This window comes from Micromys minutus (assembly GCF_963924665.1).
Source record: "Micromys minutus genome assembly, chromosome: 11".
Lineage (NCBI taxonomy): Eukaryota > Metazoa > Chordata > Mammalia > Rodentia > Muridae > Micromys > Micromys minutus.
This window is the reverse complement of record NC_137980.1, coordinates 44,891,138-44,914,421: the sequence shown is the minus strand read 5'-3', so window position 1 is coordinate 44,914,421 and position 23,284 is coordinate 44,891,138. Positions and strand designations below refer to the sequence as shown.

The 23,284-nt window shown below is 49.4% G+C and overlaps 1 protein-coding gene across 2 annotated transcripts in view; it reads right to left on the bottom strand.

Annotated features, from left to right (window-relative positions):
• Positions 1 to 23,284, bottom strand: part of RIMS4 (regulating synaptic membrane exocytosis 4) — a gene marked incomplete at both ends in the record, with an annotated part of 55,126 nt that overhangs the window by 3,456 nt on the left and 28,386 nt on the right. The window contains one exon of one of the 2 annotated variants that reach the window (XM_080925184.1): positions 11,226 to 11,361. In XM_080925184.1, the coding sequence (XP_080781310.1) occupies positions 11,226 to 11,361 (136 nt within the window). Of the gene's footprint in view, positions 1 to 11,225; positions 11,365 to 23,284 lie in introns of both variants that reach the window. The other variant, XM_080925183.1, reaches the window with a different exon arrangement.

Sequence of the window (23,284 nt, the reverse complement as noted above, 5' to 3'; positions counted from 1 at the left end):
GCCCAGTAGGGTGTAGACTGAGACTCAGCTTCATGGCTTTTAAGTTGCAAAAATCTAAGAAACAGACTTAGAAAGATAGTAACAAAAACAGGATAGTCCTGACCAGAAAACAAACAAAAGACAATACAAAGCCAGGTCTGGAGAGCAGAGGAAGTCCCTAGGGCCGGAATGAGGGGCACTCTATAGTTCCCAGGTGAACTGGGATGCGGAAGGACACAGAAACCCCCAGATAGGCCCAGAGCATCTGAAAATAACAGACTTGCCCCACCCTCCTTAGAAGGTGGAGCCAAGGAAAGGGCACAATGCTCTGAGGCTGCCTGGATGTCTTCTTGAGTAACCCTGGGTCAGTCTCTGAGACCCCCAAATGTCCTTCCGCGCCCCAGTTACTAAAGTTGCACGTACACTTGAGAAGAAGTTCCGTGGAGGTGATGCTCTGGTAAAGGAAGGTAGCTGAGACCAGAGAAACAATGAGTAAGGAACAGGCAACCATGGTCAGAAGCTAAAAGACACTGAACGAGGCCTATGGACCACACAGCTCTCCTTGACATTCTCAGGAGCCATGGTAACAGCCAGCATGACTGGCACTACCTTTCAAGGATGCAGGCATTCCAGCCAGCCAACAGGTTTCATCCAGTCACCAAATGGTTTTTGAGCACATCCCTGGCACTGTTCTGAATACAGACCACACCAGGGAACAAGGCAGACAGTGAGTTTTGCCCTCATAGAGACACAACAGGAAACAGTATCAGTGAGCTGGAGAGGTAGCTCAGTGGTTAAGAGTACTGGCTGTTCCTACAAGGACCCAGGCTTGATTCCTAGCATCATGTGGTGGCTCACAACTGTCTGTAACTCCATGAGGACCCGATGTGCTCTTCTGACCCCTGCGGGCAGCAGGCACACACACTGTACACACACATTTGTCCAGACAAAATATGAATACGCATAAGTAAAAAAAACAAACATAACTAAAAATAATACCAATTATAAACCACGAAAGAAGGTGGCAAATGCTATAGAAACACTGGAGGGCGAGAGATGATGTAAACTAAAGAGTAGGTTCGATGTCTGTACTTTCCCACCTTACTAGACCAGTTGTCTTTTGGTACCCATGATGGATTTATTCCAGTTCCAGAAACCCTAGAGATAACTAGATGTACAAATGCGCAAGTCCTTCCTATAAGATGGATGGATTGATGGTGTTTGCATAGACCTGTGTGTCCCCTCATGTACTTTTAAAGATTTATTCATTTCTTATATATGAGTACATTGTAACTGTCTTCATACACACCAGAAGAGAGGTCAGATCCCATTACAGATGGGATGGTTGTGAGCCACCATGTGGTTGCTGAGATTTGAACTCAGGACTTCTGGAAGAACAGTCAGTGCTCTTAACCACTGAGCTGTCTCTCCAGCCCCCTCCTCACTAAATCATGGATAGATTGCATTAAGATGTGTGCCATAGTACATGGTGATGTAAGCTGTTATAATGCTCCGCTGTTCAGGAAGAATGACAAGGAAACTTCGTACACGTACGGAAGGGTGACTGCTGCAGAGACAACATGAACGAGGCAAATGATGCTCACATGCTGGGAACTTGGGGATGGGGGCCGAGACAAAAGGCAGGTGCTACAGCAATGCGAGTTGGTGCACCGTTCCGTGTGTGCCTTCTCATTACAGTGACAGGTATGTGGCAAGTTCGGGTTGTGCTTTTTGAAACTTTCCATAATGTTTTTTTTTCAAATCTTTTTGGGTCAAAGTTGGGTCAGTCCACAGATGCAACTCATGGGTACCAAGAGCAGATGTATTTTGGCTGTTTTAGCAGTTTATATGAATTCCCTTTACATGGACTTTATGTCTAAGACATAGACAGAACCTTCTGGAAATTCCTGAACTATGTGAGACTAACCCTCAACAAAGCAGAAAAATGGAGTTTTGACTCAGAGATCTGTGATAGCAAATGAACGACCCTTACTATGTATGGGCCGCCAAAGGTCTAAGAGCATTTGCTCCAGGTGTTGATTCATTTGAGCCTTAAATTTGTGGGCCCGTTTTGTAGATGAGCTGGAGAGAGCAGTAACTACTCAAGCCATCAGGTAGTGTCTGGCTAACTGTCCTCCCAGCATGCACCTCTGCACTCTCAGCTGCCCCCTCTCACATGAGCCACACAGACTGAGGGTATCTATCTCTTCTGGCTATGACAATGCTTTATGCTTTTGTCCAGGGCAGGAAGGAAGCCTGTAAGAATTACCCCTTCCATCTCACCCCAAAGGCAACATCCAACTGATGACAACTGGGAGTAGCCTGCAGCTGCCGTGTCTTGATCCCCCCACAGCATCCTCAAGCTTTGCCTGCCTGTGGGGGACAAGGCATGACCCCTGCCCTTTATTAGCCCCGCCTCCTATCAGATTTCTTCTTGCCCCCAGTGTTGATTTCTGGGGCGACCTTCTATTCTAGCTGCGTCTTTGGGTTAGCTTCAGAAAGAGAGGCAGCCTGGTACTTGAGCCTGGTAAATTCCCAGAGCTCCCAATCTCCATTCGCCAGAAGTATATTCTCTATATTTAAAAAAGTACAAACAAAACACTCGCTTAAATGTCTGGAGACTAAAGTGTATGTTCGCCATTTCTTACAAAACCAGTGCCTGAGTTACTCACTGTGAGAATGATGAGACTAGAGCTAGAGTCACAGCTGAGATGTGAGCTTTGCTCTGTGACCCTGGGTCTCCATCCTCCCTCCCCAGCACTCTGAAGGGTCCAGGATCTATTCTGGAAGGAGGAATGTGGGCTTCCAAAACCGAGACAGAAAGGTAGTGCGGCCTTGTGGGTTCTGAGGCAAGGAAGGAGCCCAGCCCCCAAGCAGCATGGAGGGGGGGTGCATTCTGCAAGCCAAAATTGAAAATTTCCTCTAACATCCTCATCGCCTGCTCCTTGATTCCTGGTGGAGTGCAGGCAGACAATGGGGAATTGGCAGGCCTGGTAATTAGTGGTAATTGTTTCTAATATCTGGGCGGCTGCCTGATTTCCCATCCCAGGGTGCCTCACTGGCTGCCAAGGCACCAAGCTGCCACCCTGAGCTAGCAGAAACAGCATCCGTGGGGCAAGAGGCACAGTGTGCCTGGCCTCTGCTGGCTAGAGGGTCAACTCTGCTAGAAGTCAGGCTCCACCTCAGGATTTTCCCTGGAGGCATGGAGAAGAAGGTCGACTAATCAATCAGACGTGTGCCTCACTGGCCCACCTGCTTGGGGCGTGACTCCCAGCAAATCTCTACACTCTGGTTGGTGATCTTAACAAGATCACTCTGCATTGTGCACAGAGTGCCTGTGATGTGTTGGTTGTGTTTCCAGGCTCTGCGCAGGATCTGTTAGCAAAGGGGCATGAGAGAGCTTGCTGACTGGAAGGCACTACACACACACACACACACACACACACACACACACACACACACACACACCACACACGCCATTGTATAAAACAGTCCTTGTATACAACAGGAGCTCAGTGAATGTTCCCTGCCAAACTCCCAAGCCATTGGAGTAAGTGTGTGCATCAAAGGGCCTGGGAACTGGACTCAGGTTGTCAGGCTTGGCCACAAGTGACTTCAAGAACTGAGCTATCTTTCCAGCCCCTGGGTTTTTTTTTTCAAGTCCCTGGGCTACAGTTTCCTCATGTATCAAGTGAGTCCTCATGTATCACGTGAGAATGAAGAGTGTCAGTCTTACTGAGTTGCTGGGGAGCAATGAATAGGGTAGCACAGGTCCATGCCTCGAAGATCTCACACCAATCCTAGCAAGGACGCACCATGGCTGCCAGCCCCTACTGCCCAGCTTGGCACAGCTTCTTCCGCTTCTGACAGAGCAGCATCTGGGTGCCTGGGTCTAAGCACAGGCCACGGGAGTCGGGGGAGAAGCGGCAAGAGCCACACAGGCAGAGGCAAAACCTTGAAACAGGGTTTCAGCCATTGTTCCGCCAGCCCTTTATTTTGTTTTAATGGTGAAATGAGATTTCCTGCAACTCAAATTCTATTAGTTTTATTTGTGGAGCGCAATCCATTTGTCTTTTATTATTAACCTTTGGGCTTAGCTTGGACCCTGTGTTCTTGGTGGTTAAAGAAGTAATTGGGTAATTTACAGGTTGGACTCTGTTCTCTTTTCCAGTCGGATCACCCGACTTAATGGCATCCAAGATTAAAAGGCCGTACAGCCCCATGGCAATTACAGGCTGTGGCTCTGAGGGGTTCTGGAGGTCCATTGACTCACCGCCCCCTGCCAGCTCCACACATGGCCATCCTCCAGTTACCTCCCCACAGACTCACTTCACCTACAATACAGCAATTCTGCAACAAGGCAAATGTGGGGTGCTATAAATGACCGAAGAAAAACAGCAACAACAGCAATAACAAAAAAAATCCTGCAGTAGGGATCACAGGCTATGAAGAAAACGGGGCAGGGTCGCATAGAAAGGTGTATGCAGGGAGAGAAGGAACCTAGTAAATATGGTATTGAGTATAACACACTTTAAATGGTCGAGAAGGGCTTAAGTATTATAATAAATACGGTACGTCACCTTGACAGAGCTGAAGAAGGCTGATGATCTGGAAAGGATTGTCTTTGTGACTCTTGGGCAATAGAGAGGCCCGGCTGAAACCAGCTGGGGAACTGTACCAGAGCTGATCCTCACACCTGGATAACTGAGGCCTCGGTGATTGGGAATGTGTGAATTCCTTGGTGAAAATGGCTTTCTGCATTCCCCCTCCATCGCTCATCGCCAAAACCCCACCTGACCAAGCACACAGGGAATCCACATGATGCTCACCTCGTTCCCCAATGCTCTGAAACAAATCCTAGTTTTAAAAACCAGCGCAGTAGCAGGACTGTCCACGGGCAAGGAGACACTATAGGACATGACCTAGACTCCAACTCTCAAGTAGTTAAGACTTTTCCAAGCCTGTCCCCCCCAGAGAATGGAACTCCTACATGGAGCCAAGGATCTGCTTTTTATTTATCAATAGCTTGTCATGAGCCAAGCCTGATAATATTGGATGATTAATGTTAACTCAGACTAATCCAACACGTTTATAAAATTTAATCAATGTCTGTTTTAGAGTAACAGCAATCCAACCAAGACCTCTTGACTAAAACGTGGCTGATCTGAAACTCGAACTGCAGTTGTCTGGCTCCAGTACAACTTCTTAACCATTATAAAATACAGCTGACCCCTGTCATGCTCAGGGTATTAATTCCCAGATCTCTCCTGGATATCAGACCTCATGTGTGGTCCACTCTCTTAAGATGGTGTATTTGCATGTAAGCTATGAGCATTCTTCTGTAGACATTAAATCATGTCTAGATTGCTAATAACATCTAAAACTATGTAAATTCTATGCAAATACATGGTCTTACTATCTGGTTTGGGAGGGAATGACATGAAGACACATAAGCAAGTAGTACATCTTCAGTGCAGACACAATTTTCCATCCAAATACTGTTTCCATGATTGTTCATACCCATGGATGTGGAGGTCTCAAACAGGAAAGGATAATGTTCCCATGTCCCCAGAGCAGAGATCGTGGGGAATCTATAGTTCAGTCTCTGAGGTCAAGCAGACCTGGGTTCGAATCCTGCCTCCACTGCTCACTAGATGTGGAGAACCATGGTTCACCCTTCTGGGTTTTGATTTTCTTTCTAGTAAAACAGGAAGAAATGACTCTGAGTGTTAAATGGGATAAATTCCTGAGGGTAGAGCCTGCCACAGTCAAATGCTCAGCAGAGCCTGGTGCTTATAGAACAGGAAAAAGTCAAACCCCTTCCTCTTAGCCCCTGGCCACACTGTCCATTAGTCACGATGATGCTGGGAAGGTAGGGGGGGCATTCTTGCTGTCTACTGATCTCCTGGGCCTTTTGTGATCGTGCAACCCTGAGCCTGGGTTGCAATGACCCTGCATGAGCTCACGAGCTACTTTTCCTGGCTCTGGGCAGAGTGACCCAGACACTGGGACAACAACAGACAGAGGGAAACAGCAGCTGGGACTGGAAGCCAGCTCTGAGAGTTACTAGGTTGAGAGGATGCTACATCCCTGGTTTTTATGAGATGAAAGGGACAGGAGGACAGAAAGGAGTGGGATGTGTAGCTGCTTCTGTCCTACATACCTCGTGCCATCAAAATCTGAGAACACCAACTGTGGACCAGCTAGGCACGGAACTCAGTGTCTAGTGGGACAGACAGATACATGGACACCAATTATAGTAGAGAGTAGAGAGTACTATGGCTAGAGAGGCCAGGGGTGTGCAAGCTGCCTGCCTAGCTAGAGAAATGCTGGGTAGACTTGTGAGCCACTCCCCTTTTCCTGCCTCTGCCTAGAGCAGACATTGTTAATCAGCTGCAGCACCGACCGGGCTTGAATTCGGCTCCATAATCCTCCGAGACACAGCACTCGTAGGAGTTACTACCAATTCACTGGCATTTGACATATGAGCTGAAGCAACATGCTAGCTCTTCACTGAGATCTGAGGGAAGTCAGAGGGTGAGGAGGAGTGCAGGGAGATGGGCATGGCTGCCGAGACATAAGACACGAGCCTAGAAGGCTCGGGAGGTGGACCGAGAGAGGCTGGGAGAGGTCAGTAGAAGGAAGCCCAGTGACAGACTAGAGAGTCTGGACCAAAAATGAGACTTGCAGGAGTTCAGACAAGAGCAACGGTCACCTCAGCTAAGGCTCCCGTGGACAGGAATGGGGAAAATGCTCTGTTGAAGAGAAAATTAAAGTGGGCAAGTCATTGTGGGTTGGGGAAGGAATACGAGAGAGGGCACAGTCTACAGGGTCTCTGGTGGGGTAGCTGGAAGGTTGAGAGTCCCGTGTATTCAGTGGGGTAGGCTCTGCTGAATTATCTGCCACTCCTAGGGCTACCCCAATCTGCCTCGGCCCATATTTCCTGAACCCTGAAGAATTTCTTCTCTAGCCCCTCAATCAGGTGTAGCCACAGTGACAGGAGTAGTGACCTGCTGAGAGATGACATCCAGGAGCATGTTCCATGCTGACTACCAGGGGTGTGTGTTCTATCCTCAGGACCCTTTCTTGGGCTTGACCTCTGACCTGTGCTCTTTGTTGAGTGAGGTGACCCTGCTCTGACTATAGCCCTTAATATCCTTAACATCCTTAACAAACAAATCCCCAATTTGGGATGTGGCAGAAGAAGGCCCCGGAACAGGAAGTTCCTTCCAAGCACCAGAAGATAACACATGGTCTGTAGAGGAGGAAGATGGTGGCCTCTCTGGCCTTCCAATCCACGAGAATCATGTACCTCCAGGAATATTCATGGATGGGACACTTAATGCAGGAAGGGGGTGAGTGTAATTGGGCAGATGCCTGCACTTGAATCCTGGCTCGGCTGCTGTCTGGCCCTGTGACCTCGGGCAAGCTACCCCCTGGCATTTTCCCATCTGTAAGCGGGGCTATTAGCATTCATCCCACCATCCCAAACACCCGCCGTTGTGGGGGATTAAATGAGTCAACACAGGTCGAAGCCCTTGGCCATGTCTGCACAAAGCTCTTGACAGTTTTCGCGTGGCTGCTGCCGCTGTGAAGCCAGGGCGTCTGGACAGTGTGCACACACACCAGATGGGGATCTTGGTGTCATATGGATTCTGACTCAATAGGTGTGGACAGGGTCAGAAGTTATGTATTTCTAGCAGGCATTCAGGGTGTCTGCTGCTGCGAATGATGATGAAGAAGAACTGCAGGGATGAAGCCACTGGCCACAGGGCTTTGTCACCTGGAGCACATAGCCTACTTACAGACAGGGGTCTCAGCTGTTTGTATTTCTGTATCCCGAGACCCAGCTGCTATTACAGCTTGGGCACTGTCTTTATACCTGCCTTTTGTATCGGTTTCTGGTTGACTGGCCAGTGCCCTACAGTGGTAGCTCTCGTGAGACATCATTTCCATGGTGGCCAGCCCAGCTGTCTGGCATACTACAGATGCCTAATCACATGTGTTGACATGGAAACACATGTAGGAGGCCCCCTTTGCCTTTGTGTATCTGGTAGCTGGTGCTCAGTGGCCCACTCTAGCCCTGCCAGGGACAGCAGCCTTGTGTGGCTCCTCAAGTGAGTCTGGCTCCCTGTGAGCATCTGCTGGGCTGGCGAGAGCCCAAGGGGTGGGAGGAGGGGAGGGCACGCACGCCCCTTCCGGTTTCAGAGCCTGGCAGCTGGGTCTAACCAGCTTCCCGAATACCTAAGGAACAGAAGATGGCTGTGGCTGAGTCGTCCTCTGTTCGCTTTTCATCCTGGGGTGGGGTGAGCCATCAGCCACCAAGGACACAAAGCCCCTCCACCTCTCTCCCTTCAGACTTGGCAGATGGCATATTAAAGTAGTCATGTCCTCGCTATTTTCTGGCCCCACCTTCCAGACCTTTGATTCTTCTTCAGATCGGCTCAGCCTCCCAAACTTTCAATGGCCACTAACAGCCAATACCTTCTGGGCGCCCACTCGTGTTCTCTAGACTGGTTTGGATCTGGGACAGCTCACCCTATCTGCTAGGAGGCAAAGGGCCCAAAATAGCAAATCACTCAGCTCACAGTGGCTGGATTAACAATAAACAACAAGACTAACAGTGACCACCACCGCTGCTAGCCATGTGCTGGTCACTGTTCTAGGTGCTTCTCATACACCCATTCATCCTCATTGCTGCTCTCCGCAGGGCCCTCTATCCACCCCTTTCTACAATGGAGAGACTGGGCTGAGAGAGGAGACAACTCTCCCAAAGCAGAAGCATACGCCCCAGGCTAAGACTGCCTAACTGCTGAGTCTGTTTGGCCCTGACTATAATGTGGCTGGACTATGTGGTCCCTGTAAGCAGAGTCAAGCAAACAACACCCGAGCCCCTTTCCAAACCCAGGAGCAGGCAGCTCCTCTTTCCTTCCTCAAAATATCTTCTTCCTATGCTTCCCTGTGGGAGTCCTGTGATGGACTGACGTGGCAGCTTCCATGTGTCTGCCACCACCTAGGGCACCTAGGGCACCACACTGCTTCCCCGGGACCTGATTCTTTTCATCTCCGAGCCCAACATAATGTCTTCTGGGCTGGAGATCACAGATGTGTCCAAGGACAGACACCCAACAGGCCAGTAGCAGAGACATGCTGGGCTTCAGGGTTCTGGAGTGGAACTGGCCCCTGAGAGAAGAAGCAAGGGCATTCATCACTCCTGGGTGCCTAGATAACTTCCTCCAAGCCCAGCCATGTGGTTATACAAAATGCAGGCCCTTCCCCCCACCTTCCCTCCCTCCCTCCTGCTTCTCCTCCTCTCTCTTCTGCTGTCCACCCATATTCCCTCCCACAGGAAAGTGTCCCTTGAGGTAGGCGGAAGAGCAGCTCTGCCAAGCCCAGGCCTATTCAGAAGGCCTGAGATGCTCAGTATGGGAGGGGGTGAGGGTGGGGGGAGGGGGCGAGACGGGCCCAGCTGAGAGGCAGGTCAGAGATGAAGGGCAGAGGCTGAGCCCCCATTCTACCCCACACTGGCTAGAGTCTGCACCCAGTCCATGGCGCTGAGGGAGGAGTAAGCCACCCAGCCAGCAGCGCACTCCAGCAAAATCCTCTGTAAAGAAACGGCGTTGTTTCCTGCCTTACATGAACCACGCACTGCCACCAGCATTTATCTGAATACAGTTAGCGTGGCAGCAGCAGTATGGTTTATTTTAAACTTTAGCTCCTATACATTTGCATAGCCACGTGCAGCAGACACCTATACAGACAGCACAGAGGTGAACTTTCCCAAGCCTTAGTTTCCTCTCGGGTAATGACAGGGACTGTGACACTCAGGGCCCCTCCTTGCCTCAGAGGACAATTGAAAAGGTGAAGCAGTGTGGTCGTGTAAAGTAAGCTCTGACTCAGAGTCAGAGCTCCTGAATTCCAGATCGCGGTGGCTCAGCGGCCAAGGCAAGCTCCCGAACCCGAGTGCCCGGGTTCTCTGCACAGTGTGGAGTTATTCTGAATCTAAGATTCTTAGCCAGGATGGGCTAAGGATGGGCACGAGGGGAATCCGAGTAGAGTAGGTGTGTGTGTGTGTGTGTCTGTGCACTCACGTGTCTGTCTATCTATCTGTGTTCATCAGAGAGGCAAACCCCAAGACTTCCCCTAAGGGTCCCATGTGTGTGAAAGGCCCCTAACTTAAGTTTTTCCAGAAGGTTGGAAAGCCGACTTCCTCCCAGACAGGTTGATTGGGTGGCTGGGACAAAGAGCCATGGCACCTGCATCCTGTCACACATCCCCAGATCCTGGTGTGCAGCCCTGAAGGCAAACCCTGGCAAGGATCTCAAGACTTGACATACGTGAGCTCCTGGTTTGTATTTTGAAACCCAACTGGGACTTAAGGAACCAAAGGAAAGGAAACGATAAGAACATACAGCTGAGCCACGGTGACTCCTAATCTATCAACACTGGTATACAGTAGGTGCCAAGCACTGTCCTCTGTTCTGTATACATATTAACTCAGGATGGCACAGACTATAAATCCTTAATCCTCATTAATGTCTGTGTCTGAGGTTTGTTTGTCTCGTGTTACTCTGACACAGCCACTTATGGGAGAAGGCTCGACTTCAGCTCACGGTTCAAGGGTGCAGCAGCAAGTGTGGGGCCATGGCTGCTAGTGCTCAGCTAGCCCCCGCCCCCTTCAGTCAGGGTCTCACTATATAACCCTTGTCATCCTGGGACTCTGTGTAGACCAGGCTGACCTCGAACCCACAGACATCCTCCTGTCTCTGCCTCCCAAACGCTGTGACCAAAGGTATTCGCTAACACGCTCAGCCTTAGCTGTCTCCTTAATGCAGTCCAGGACCTACACCCAAGGAATGGCACTGCCCACTTTGGGTATGGGTCTTCCCAATTCAACTAACCCGACTAAGATGACCCTGACAGGCAGCCCAGAGACCAAATGATTCCTTACAGATGTGCCTGGAGGCCTGTCTCTTAGGTGATTCTATATCCTGGAAGACCGTCACAAGCCCAAGGTGGGTGATGTTATCCCTTCATTTTACACATAGGAAAACAGGTTCAAGGATGTCCCCTGTCCACGGTCACCTTTCAAATGGTAGGGGTGGAGCATGAAACCTACTGGTTTCTTCTGAAGGCCCTAGAGGCTTAGGCAAAAACCCGCCAGCCCTTGGGGGGCTTGCTCAGTTCCCTTTCCCCCACTGACTGGGAGCAGGAAGGCTGCTGGGAGGTGATGGGGCCATACTTACTTGCCCTCTGAGCCATAGCTATTCATGCTGTCCTCAATGGACTCATGGCTGGCTTGGCGTAGTGTCCGGCTGGGCATCTCCACGGCCAGTCCTGTCTCTGTGCTTCTCTGGATAGCACCCTTCAGCCTCCGGCTGTCTGCTGTTGAACACGGGGACCAAACGAAGAGAGGAGAGGCATGGGGTGGGGGCGGGAAAAAAAAGAGAGAAGTTGTCTGGTTAGTGGCTCAGCAGCTGAGGGCAGCCAAGCATCAGTCCTAACCAGGCCCACCCATGTCCTTGATCCTTCTGGCTTACCTGTGCCCACTCCCCCTGAGATCCGTGACATTCTTCTCCACAGCCACCCAGCCAGCACACAACACTATCTTGAGCTTTGTCAACTGGTCGACTGATTTACACATTTCCTCCCCTGCCGTTTTCTCCAAGCACCCCTTGTTCTCCACTTATAACATCTTAAGCACCTACTATGGGCCATACTCTCTCAGGTGCCCTACTATGGGCCATACTCTCTCAGGTGCTCTGCCGGTTCAGGCCAGGGCTTCTCCATGCCAGGGTGACTCTCTGGGTGGCATCCTGCCATGTTGCCACTAGATGCTGGTAGCAACCCTGTGCCAATCAAAATGTCTGCAGACATTGACAACTATTTACTAGAGAACAAATTCACCCTCCTCTGGTTTTGAAGGCACGTGGCTGACTCAGATCCTGGCTGCCTCTCCCATAAGTAGAGAGTGTGAGAAGTGCTCAGCCTCCCTGAGCCTCCATTTGTTTGTCTGTTAAATGGGAGAGCTGTAGGGTTATTACCAGACAAAATGGCCCTTGTGCTCATAATTCCTTCCCATCATGCCTTTCCTGACCAGCTACTCGCTCCTTTGCCTCCATCTTGTGATATAATGCTCTCTCACTGAAGGCCTTCTGTGAACTCCCATCAGCCCCTCTATAGCCAGCCTGTTCTCTGTTTCTTCCTGGTGTTGACCACGCAGTGTGGTACTGGTGTTGGCTTTCTTATCAGCCAGCTTCCACAAAGATGTGTTCACCAATGGGAGCCTCTGAGCCAGGAACTGTCGTGAGTTCACTGAGGTTCTTCAACTGGTGACTGTTGAATAAACCAAGGTGTCCCAAGTACTTCACAGAGCTGAGGTTCCTATCACCCTCCCTGCTTCAGCATGGAAGACAATGGTACACAAATCAAGGTCTGGCTCACAGAGCCGGTGACGAGAAGCAGGAATATGTCAGGTGGGCCATGCTACCTCCAGCCTTCTCTGTGGGCCTCTTCCCAGTACTAACACAACATCATGGTCTCTGGTCCCTGGGAGTCTCGTATGCACACGTGGAGAACCATCAGAGTCGTGTATATGCATATATTTGCTTGCCAACGTGTGTGCTCACATGTTCCTGTCTCCTGGGTGCCTGTGCACTTGGATAAACACACATGAATATACACACAAGAACAAAGAATCTAAATGTCTATGTTTGTGTTTCCATCTGTGGGTCTGGGAGCAACTAGGAGGCGCGTATCTGTCATCTGAGTGTCTGTGTATGTTTGACGTGTGTCTGAGAGGAATTGTGTACACCAGATGTGGATCCTTAAGAAGTCCACGCCCCCTCCCTGGGGAAAGCACACTAGCTGGTGTCTATGAACATGTGATGAAAGTGTGTTCCTGTCCGTCTACATTCATTCTTTCTTTTTTTCTAAGCAGCATCTCCATCCCCACCTCTGTGTTCCCTCATTCATATCAGGTAACAGAGACAGGGACACACCCAGAAACACATCCAGGTGAGAGAAATGCCCCTCTTCCACATGAACACATGTAGACATGCGCAGCCGTGCACAGGAACAAACAATCCTTCCCTGAGGCTTCAGAACCATGACCTGCAGACACCTTCCCAGGCACCTGACCTCCCATCCCTGAACGCTGTGCACTGCCCCCTTGACATGGAGTCAAGCATGACAAACAGCTCCATCTCCAGGGCTGAGGAGGCCAGTGCGTATTTCATGTCAGTGACAGCCTGTAGCCTTCAAGGAACCTAACACTCAGGCTCCTGGGCCTTGTGCCAGCTGAACTTAGCACACAGGGAGCCCGGCTCTGTAGGGTGGCCCAGGCAATGGCCACAAAGATCAGACTGCTCACTTATTGAGATGTCAAGGGTTGATGCCACCAGGCCTGGCACATAGTAGGTGCTATTCAGAAGTGGCCACAGCCACTGCAGAGAGGGGATGACCTCATGACACTTCCCAGTTTACCCTCCCCAGCTGTCTGGTTGACTTTTCACAACCATGCTGCCTTCTCCCACCTGAAGACTCACGTGTATCCAAGCATACCAAGAATGCTCACCGTCTAACCTCGGCTACCCAACCCTTCATCACTCATCCTTTGCTGAAGCTTACTCTCTAGGAGGAAGATCAAAATGCAGAAGAGACATCTTCCGGTCTAATCTCGAGAAAGATCACATCAGGATGGGTTGGTTATACAGCCAAAGAGTTGGGAGAACGTGGATAGGGTCCCTATGGGGTTAGGGACACATCCCCTCCATAGATAACGAAGACAATAGTGCCACTATGTGGTAGACTGGCCATGGAAGAGGCTTTCCGGAGGTGGCAGACACTGGGCAATGGACTGTCACCACCATGAACAATTTCCATTGTGGGGCTCAGAGCTTGTGTTCTGCAAACTCTGGGTATCCGACATGAAACTGACTACCCTCAAGGTTGGCCACCCTGATGTATAATACACCGAGTATGGCTGTCCCATTTCTCCGCTACACTGCATTGTTCACTAGGCAACAGTCCTCACAGGTGCCGGATGCAGCAAACACAGACATGGAGGTCAACAGAGATGGGGGACCAGGTTAGGATAATGATTCCTTTACGCTTTGAGCCAGAGTTACCGACTCCCTCTTTCTCTCACATCTTTGACAGTGAATTCTACTGGATCTCCACCCGCCTCTGGTCATAGCCTTTGCAGTTCACAGCCCCACAGGCTTCTACACCTTACCATCCATGTTTCCTTGGGGGGAAATCTCAATCTCTCTTCTCCCTCTCCCTTTCACCTCCTCTCTTGGTTGTCCATCACTCCCCCACAACCTCACATCCACCCTACAATGAGCTCTACACTGTAGTCACAGCCTCTAAGCCTGTCTGGAAGAGAAGCAGGCTCCCTGGACTTACCATATTAAACAAAGCTCATACTATGGGTTTCTTTTCGCAATAAGTCTTCAATCCATGTCCCACCCATACTCAGAAGCTCCCGGGAGCACAGAGCCTTTTTCTTTCCTTCACTGTATCCCAGAGCTTGCAAAGTCTTTGTCCCTTGGATTATACATCTTCCTTCTTGTCCATCTTCTCAACCAAGGACCTCAAGCTTGAACTCTAAATGACTTCCAAGCCGCTTCCAACCTACCACCCACAAGCCATCAGCATAGTGAACCAAGACTTCAGACTGAAACATTCCACTCTTATCTGTTCGACTACACAGGCAATCACAGAAGACCACAGAAGTTCCCCATTGTACTGTTCACATCAGTGAGATGCTGGAGTTAACGGCCCATCGACGAAGGGCCAGTTAATTAAATAACACGTCACCACAGTAAAAAGACTGTGTAACTGCTGAAAAGACTCTTCTGCATCCGCAGTGACACGGACTGGTTCCCTCGGCACACTGGTGAGTTAAAAAAGCAGGTTGCAGGCAATATGGAAAGCATGGTGCCATTTCTGTAAAGCTATAGATAGCTGTGTGTGTGTGTGCACGTGCGTATGCCTGTATGCCAGTGTGTGTGTGTGTGTGTGTGTGTGTAGGGAGAGAGAGAAAGGAAAGAACAGTTCATTTTTATATTTATTCATATGAACTGAAAAATCTAGGAAGATACAAACTAAAAAGCCAACCGGTGAGTAATTTTGGGGTGGGATGGTTGGAAGGAGTGTGTCCCAGACCATTTTTTTTATATCTTCTTAGTCTAAGAATGAGTACACAGACTGTAAGTGTAGAGCTTGGATAATTTGTACAAACTAGGGAAGACTGCATAATGAGCATAGATTTAAACAAACAAATAAGCAGGAAGTGTCATTAGGACCCAATCACCTGTCATGTGCAGGGGCTGCCACCACACCGGTCTCTAATGGCAGCGGTTACTTTTGCCTGGCTCTCACTGTTACGTAAGGTAAGGTCCGAGTCTTTTCTGGTGACACTGCTTTCATCTGCCTGCTTCCACCTCTGAGAACCATGCGCATACGACTTGTTTACGCAGTGTCTGGGGGGTGGGCTTTTCTGGCTTTTTCTCGAGTTTGAGGCTATGAAGGGATGCTGCTACGGGTGGTTTGGAGGCAGGCTCTTGGCGGAGTCTGCACCTGTGTCTTCTGGAAATGTTCCTTAGAGTGGAGCTGCCGGGTCACAGGGTAGGTACGCGTCCTGCTTTAGCTGACTCCGCCAAAGAGCGCCACGGATTTAGACTCTAGCTAGCACACTCGGGGGGGGGGGGGAGATTTTATTCCTCTCGTGTACTTATTTGTCATTTGGATTTTTTAAAATAGTTAAATGCATTAAGTCCACAATATAAATGGAACTAGAAATACAAATAAATTCGCAAATAGATCACAGCTCTAACCATGCCATGACCTTACTTCAAGCCTTAGCATTGCTCTTCCTGTCCTGACAAATTAAATTTAATCACTGTACCAGAAATGCCACTGATCCTGTCTAAATCAGTTCCCACACAGCCTCCCCTCTCCCTCCCAGCCAATGGGCAGCTCACACTGTTCATCCATCCTCAGAACTCCCCCATCTTTGTTCCCTCTCCTTGCTCCTTCTCCCTCACATCCACCAAACTTCTAACCATCCCCTAGAGTCTATCCTTAAACCACACCTACACCAGGCACTCCGTAACCCAGCCTGCCACAGACTGGGAGTAACAGCACACAATTCTTAGGAGTGCTGTGAGCATTAAATGTAACAGGTTGCAGTGTGGCACAGCCAGTGTCATCAGGACCTCAAAGCAGCAGGGCCCCAGCAATGGGTCTGCCCAAGACTGGCATTGTGGACAGCCAATGGTAGACTGGAAAGGGGCCAACAGAGCTCTGATCCTCCCTGCGGAACTATTGGCTGGTGACGGGTTTGGAGAGGGGAGCACAGCTTCTTTTTTTCCGGTTGTGTACCCAGGGTCGAGCCCACCGTGCTCCGAATGGACAGTCCTGCACTCACGGTCACACAGATAGCTCAGGTTAAACTCAGCAGGCTACAGAAACACGCACACATGTAAGATGTGGGTATAAGAAAGGGACTTATGGAGAGGAGTTGGGGTAATAGGAATGGGGAGGGAAACAGCAGCAGTTAGGAATGTACTCGTGTGTGTGTGTGTGTGTGTGTGTGTGTGTGTGTGTGTGTGTGTGTATGAAACTGTCAAAAATAAATCTAACAAAAGATTAAAATAAACATTAATAGGTTATGCAATAATGTAATAGGATTTCATCTTCTGGACATTCTAGTGATGCAGGGCAGCGCGCAGCAAAGGTGGCTGTCACCAGTGTATTATTATCACCAGGTCAGTGCCATAGACCCGCTGAATTCTCACAATGACCTTGACAGAGGTGCCACTCCACTTTATCCAGAGAGCAGGGACTGAGTAGTGACTCCCACGAGGTGTGGCAGTGCACGGTGGCAATGCCAGGGCTTGGGATGTGCAGGCAGAGGAAATGCAAATTCGTGGCTAGCCTGGGCTGCAGTGCAAGTCCTTGTATGCAAAAGTAACATTCCTAAGGACACACAGATATCCACAGCTGCTCAGGGCAGAGCTGATGCCAAATCCAAGTCTTTCTGATTCCCATGCCAGGTGTCTTTTCTCTCCCTCCTCCCCTTCCCTTCTCTTCCTCCTTCCTCCCCTCCCTCCTCCCTTCCCTCCTCTCCTCCCTCCTCCCCCTCTCTCCTCTTCCTCCCTCCTCCCCTCCCTCCTCCCCCTCTCTCCTCTTCCTCCCTCCTCCCCCTCTCTCCTCTTCCTCCCTCCTCCCCTCCCCTCTCTCTGTGTACACTATGGTACACATAGAAATCAGAGGGGTCAGTTCTCTACTTCGACCATGTGGGGTCCGGGGCTTGGCAGCAGGCACCTTTGCTGGCTGAACCACCCTGATGGTACTCTGTTTTTGTTATTTTTAATTATATGTAGTTGTGTGCCTGTGTCTGTGGGTATATGCACACGAGTGCAGGTGTCAGCAGAGGCCAAAGGCATCAAGACTCCTCTGGAGCTGGAGTGACTGGGTGCTGGAAACCAAACCCAGGTCCGCTGGAAGAGCAGCCAGTGCCATCTCTCCAGCCCCCAGCATAGATTGTTAATGAACCACTAAGTTGGATTCACTGATCTCTACCACAGAGTTCAAAGCCATCTCTTCCAGGGAGACCTTTCCTAACCTGCTCTTGAGTTGACCCCTGATCTCCACTTTTACTGGGGCATGGACTCTGCAGTACGTTGGAGCAGGGGCATGCCAGCCAGTGTAGGCAGTGTGAAGTCAGTCCTCATTTGCTTCCACTAAGCACTGGGGACACCACCCAGCTGCTCACCCCACTAAACTTGTGTCTTACTAGACTGAGGTAGAGACATGTCCCCAAGAAGACCGAAGATAGCAAGGGGACATTACTCAAGCTGCTCAAACCCGAACAGGAACGCCTTAACGCATCCTCTTGCAAGAGCGTTTACAAAGAGCAGGAAAATAATAATGACAAATTATGAGAGCAGACACAATTATTTTTAGCTGTTACCCTGTTCTGTGCACTATTAGACACGTAATTCAGTCCACAGTGCCTCTGAGAAGCAAGCATTATAGCCTAATTTTACAACAAAGAAGCAGGCTTGGAGTCATTCAGTAATGTATCCAGACATGCATCAGACAAGCTAGATCGAGCATGAAACCAGAATCAGAAGTGGAGCAGACCCTGCATCCTCAGCTGCTGGAGGCCTCAGGAGGAGACAGAGGTGGAGGGTACTGGGTGGGGAGCTACTCCTCACCTGGACACTTCACTGCAGGTGAATGTCACCAGCTTTGTTTTCTACAGAGGAAAGCCTGACACTGAGACAGGTTACCTGACTTGTCCCAGGTCCCCAGGTCCTCTGTCCCTAACTACCACTAGTCCCACAACGAGTGTCTGATCCCATCTTTGAGAGTGTCTACTTTAGGCCCACACAGCAGCCTGTGAATCCCAAGATCTCTGGTGACTCAGTTAATTAATGCCAGGATGAGAGACAAGCAAGCTCTAGCACATTGCTGCCTTTTCTGATGGCAATACTTCTTCTGTGGCCGACTTCTCCGTGGCCTTGTTATTCCCAGAGGGTTTAGCTTCCCCTGCCTTACTTGGCTGAGCTTTCAAATACACCTGAAATCCGAAGAATCTGCCTTCCCTTGAAGCCAAGTTAGGTTCCATTTGAAACATAAGGACTTTCCAAACCAGTACCTTCTCAGTTCAGGGGACAACTGAGGCTCCAGGGGGGCATGTGTCAGTGACCATGTCTGAGATGTCTGGCTGTCAAACTCCCTGCTCAGTGGTCCATGGATGCTCACTCAGATGGCTACAGCATCTTCAGGACACAGCAGTGCACACACTGAGAAGACTTTGGAGTCTGGTTGCCTGAGTCCTGCAGTCTGGCTCCAGGCGTACCACTGGCTATGTGATTTTGAGTAAGTTGTCCCATCCGTTTGTCCCTTTCCCCCTCAGCAGTGCATGGGGTCAATTATCTCCGCAATCTCAGCACTCTGGGGGCTGAAGTAGGAAAATGAGAGCTCAAGGCCAACCTGAGTAATGTGCTGAGATTCTCCGGCCAAAAAGGAGGCTGGAAGTGTGGTCCAGTGGTATGGCATTCTAAAGATACATATGAAGCTCTGAGTTTGACCCCATCACTGAATCACACACACACATACACACACACACACACACACACACACACACACACACACACTCACACACTCACACACTCATATAAACACATACACACATATACATACACACATACAAAGACACACAAAGACTCATACACACACTTGCACACACATACACTAACACACACATATGCACACACACACTCACATATACATGCACAGAACTTTAAAATACCTCACCTCGCTGTCACCTTCCTCTTTTATAGCAACTGTTGTGTCCACTACAAAACTGTCCTTTTCCACCAGCTCCCTGCTATGGCCTGCATGCGCTTTCTATAGAACAGGCCATCTCTTTGATTAGAAACTTTTGAGATACCCCACGGCTTGTAGAATACATCAAAGGCTGTAACACACTGCTTTTCTGACCTGGTCCTAATTTACAACCCCAGCCTCATGCTGCTGATCTATTTCCCTTTCCCCTAGTAAGCCCAGCATTCTCTTAGGTGGAATAGTTCCAAATGTGGCCAGCCACACCCCACCCCAACTTCTTACATCACCATGCACAGAAAGTCTTAGACCCTCTCTTCTCCGGACAGAGTTTTGTTTTGGGGGACAAGGTCTTACTATGTGGCTTTGGCTGGCCTCATACTTGAAACAGATACCAGGTTACCCTTGAATTCACAGAGATCTGCCTGCCTCTTCCTCATTGCTGGTATTAAAGATGTGTCTAGTCACACCTAGCCTAGGAGGGAGATGTTTTTAAAGCAACTGTTTGTTGAGTTATAATACACTCAAAGACAAGTATACAATTATATAGTATATGGTTTTGAGGTGTTCAGAGCTTAATGAATATTTCACAAGTGCCAGTTTCTAAATATGGAAAAGAACTTTCCTGATGCCCAGAAGCTCCCCTGCCCACACCCAGCTACCCACCACAAGAACAGTGTGACTGCTCAGACTCCTAAGAGTGTTGTACATTATATCTTCTCCCCCTCTCTCTATAGGAGTGTGTGTGTGTGTGGTTTATGTTTGTGTGGATAAATGAAGACCTGGGGCCAACACTGTGTGTCTTCCTCAAATACTTTCCTCCTTATCTCTTGAGACACGGTCTTTCGCTGAGCCTAGAGCTCAGAGATAGGCTAGAGTGACTGGCCAGTGAGCTCAGAAGTCTGCAGGTCTTTGCCCACCCAGTGCTGCATTACTGATGTGCACTGCGGCCTTTTACATGTCTGGATCTGACACTCATGCCTGCACAGCGAGCCCTTTATGGGTACCATCTCCCCAGCCTGTCCCATCATTTTAATACCTAGAGCCACCTACTATATTTTCTTGACTGTCTGGCTTCTTTACTTAAGAATTATGTTTGTGAGGTTCGTCGTCCTAATGGTTTCATTCACTCTTTTTATCGTAGTACAATGTGTGAATGTATCAAAATAATTCCCATCCATTCTATTATTGGTGAGCACTTGGGTAATCTCCATATGGAGATATTACAAATGGCCCTGCCAAGACTATTCCTGTAGGTTTCTTTTGGTGACCATTTGTGCACGATTCTGCAAGGCACAAACCTGAGGCTTGAAAATGCTAGGCCATAGAATACAGATTTAGGAGACCCCTACAGCATGCTCTGGGCTGGGTGGGATAAGACATAGATTAACCTTCAGTAGGAAGCCATTTCTGAGGAGATGGCATTCAGAGCAGAGAATCTTTGCCGGGGAGTGATGGAAGAAAGACTGCTGATGAATGTCGACTTGGCTCACACCTGCATCCTCCAAAAGGAAGATCTGTTAACTTTACAGAAAGCAGACAACACTCAGGATAGGAGAGGAAGGAGAAGAATCTAGTCTGGGACCATCTGGCATTAAGTAAACTCTGCATCTTCTCATTGGCCTCGTTCAGTGTCATCTAAGCCTAACAGTGGTCATGTCACTGATATTGAAACACACATGTCAGCACCTCCAGGGTTATGGTGCTGGGTAACCAATGGCATGGGTGGCTCTTAAAGGCCTCAGACACTGCTGTGTGTAGAAACCAAGTGGTGGTGGTGGCGGCAGCAGCTGTTACTGCCAACGCCACCACCCCCACCTCCCCGCTATCGTGGGAACTGTCCGTGGTGCTAGCCAAGTGCAGAGGTCACGGTGTTAGTCAGGCACAAAGACCTGGGCCTGGCTGGGGGTAGGATGGGAGCTCACAGGAGGGACAATTTCAACACCAGGAGACACATCCACCGCATATAGTGTATTCTAAAATAACACTTCCTCTCCATTAGCTGCCCCAAAAGAATCATGTTTCAGAGGCTTGGAGAAATGGCTAAGTGGGGAAGAACTACAGCAGGAGGACCTGAGTTTGGACCCCAAGCACTCTTGAAAAAAATATATGGGTATGGTCGCAAGCATCTGTAACCACAAGGATGTGGAAAGCAAAACACAGGAAGGTCACTGTGGCTTTCTGGCCACCAGCCTAGCCCCTGGCTTAATTGAGCGACAGAGGGCAGGGCACATGACATTCTCCTTTGCCCTCCATAAGGCATTGGCATGAACACCTGTATTCTGTACAACACACACACACACACACACACACACACACACACACACACACACACACACTTCATATAACAGTAAAAGCAATTTAAAAAAAAAAAAAAAGTATGCTTTCCCAGGAGATGCCATCTCCAAGTTCAGCCATAAGAAGTGCTCATGGTTATTTCCTCCCCCACGTGCTCCCATTGATACTGAGTCTGGACCATTTTCACCAGGAGAGGTGGAGCTATGGGGCTAATGTACCAAGTTGGGCAGGAAGTGAAGGGGGAGAAGGATCTTGGTTCTCTGCAGACTCTATCATTTTTTGCCTTTGGGTATGAGGAGAAGAGAATGCCTCTGGCCTTCTCAGAGGCCTACTACAGAGGGTCTGAAGGAAAGACCATATTGACACAGAGAAGGAAGACAAGGAAGAAGGAGGCAAAGGTGTGTGGTGAAGATTTGAACGCACTAGAGAGAGAAGGGAGGGCTCACAGGGCTTTATAACCTTACCTGCCTCTGCCTTATAAAGGAATTCTATTTGTACCCATGGGGTTTATCTCTTACACCATGTTTTTCTCAGTGTGGCGGTGGGGGGTGTCTGAAGAACAATCCTTAAGGGGCTATCCGGTGGGGAAGGGGAAAGGAAGATGAAGCAGGTAATTTTTATTTGCCAGTCTCTTCACTGATTACCTATTCAGTGCAACAGCCCGAGCTGGAGACTCACAACAAGGATGAATGAAACCCAGACTTTGCTGCAACTCTGTCTACCTGAAGAGGCAGACAAGTAAAGGGGCGATTATAATGCCGGGTGCTATAATTACACCGTAGCATAGAACAAGGGCAGAGATGTGTGCATAGCATTATGAGACCCAGGGAGCGAGATAATTAATCTTACCCCAGAGGCAGAAGCGGGGTCTGGCTTGAAAGCAGAAGTGTTTCAACGCTGAATTATACTTAATTGCAAATAAAATAGTATTTCATTGACCATGCAAGTGCTACGCTCTGGTCCAGATGAAGGTTATGTTGACAAGTAGAAAGCATGTGGGCAGAAGGTGGGGGGAAAATATGTGCACTCCAAAGGTCAATGACGGCTCGAACGTTCTGGATGCAGACTAAACACAAGGGGGGAGGGGTCCTACCCTCAGCAGAGGAGGTGATACAGTTATAGTCTCTATGTTCTAGCCTACATGAAATGACCTTGTAGAGAAGAAGCCTCAAAACAGTCAGCGAGAGACAGCCTACATTCGCCAACCTCTTCTCGGGAAGCCACTGCCTCCAGTACTCAGGACAAACTGAACCCACCACTGAAAGCAGTGGACTGTGGGTAAAGGTACAGCCTGTGTCCCCACCAGGCACTGGGAGGTTTCCCGGTATACACAGCAACCAAGACTTCCAGGGTTTGCCCCAAGCCTATACTACAGAGCCCAACGCCGCACACTTAGCGGGGGCTCCATCTACACAGGTTACTCATCCTTCACCAAACAACCCACTCACTTCCGTCTCCGCAGCGCAGGCTCTGGAGCTGCACAACTGGGCTGAGGACTGGAGCAGCCCTCTCCCCACCACCCTTCTGTAGCATCGGGGTCTGAACGCAGGGCTTTGTCCGTGCCAGGGGAGTGCTCTGCTACTGAAATATCCCCAGCCTGGCCTGGGCCACGTTCTGAGCAACTGAAGAAAGTTACTGAATTTAT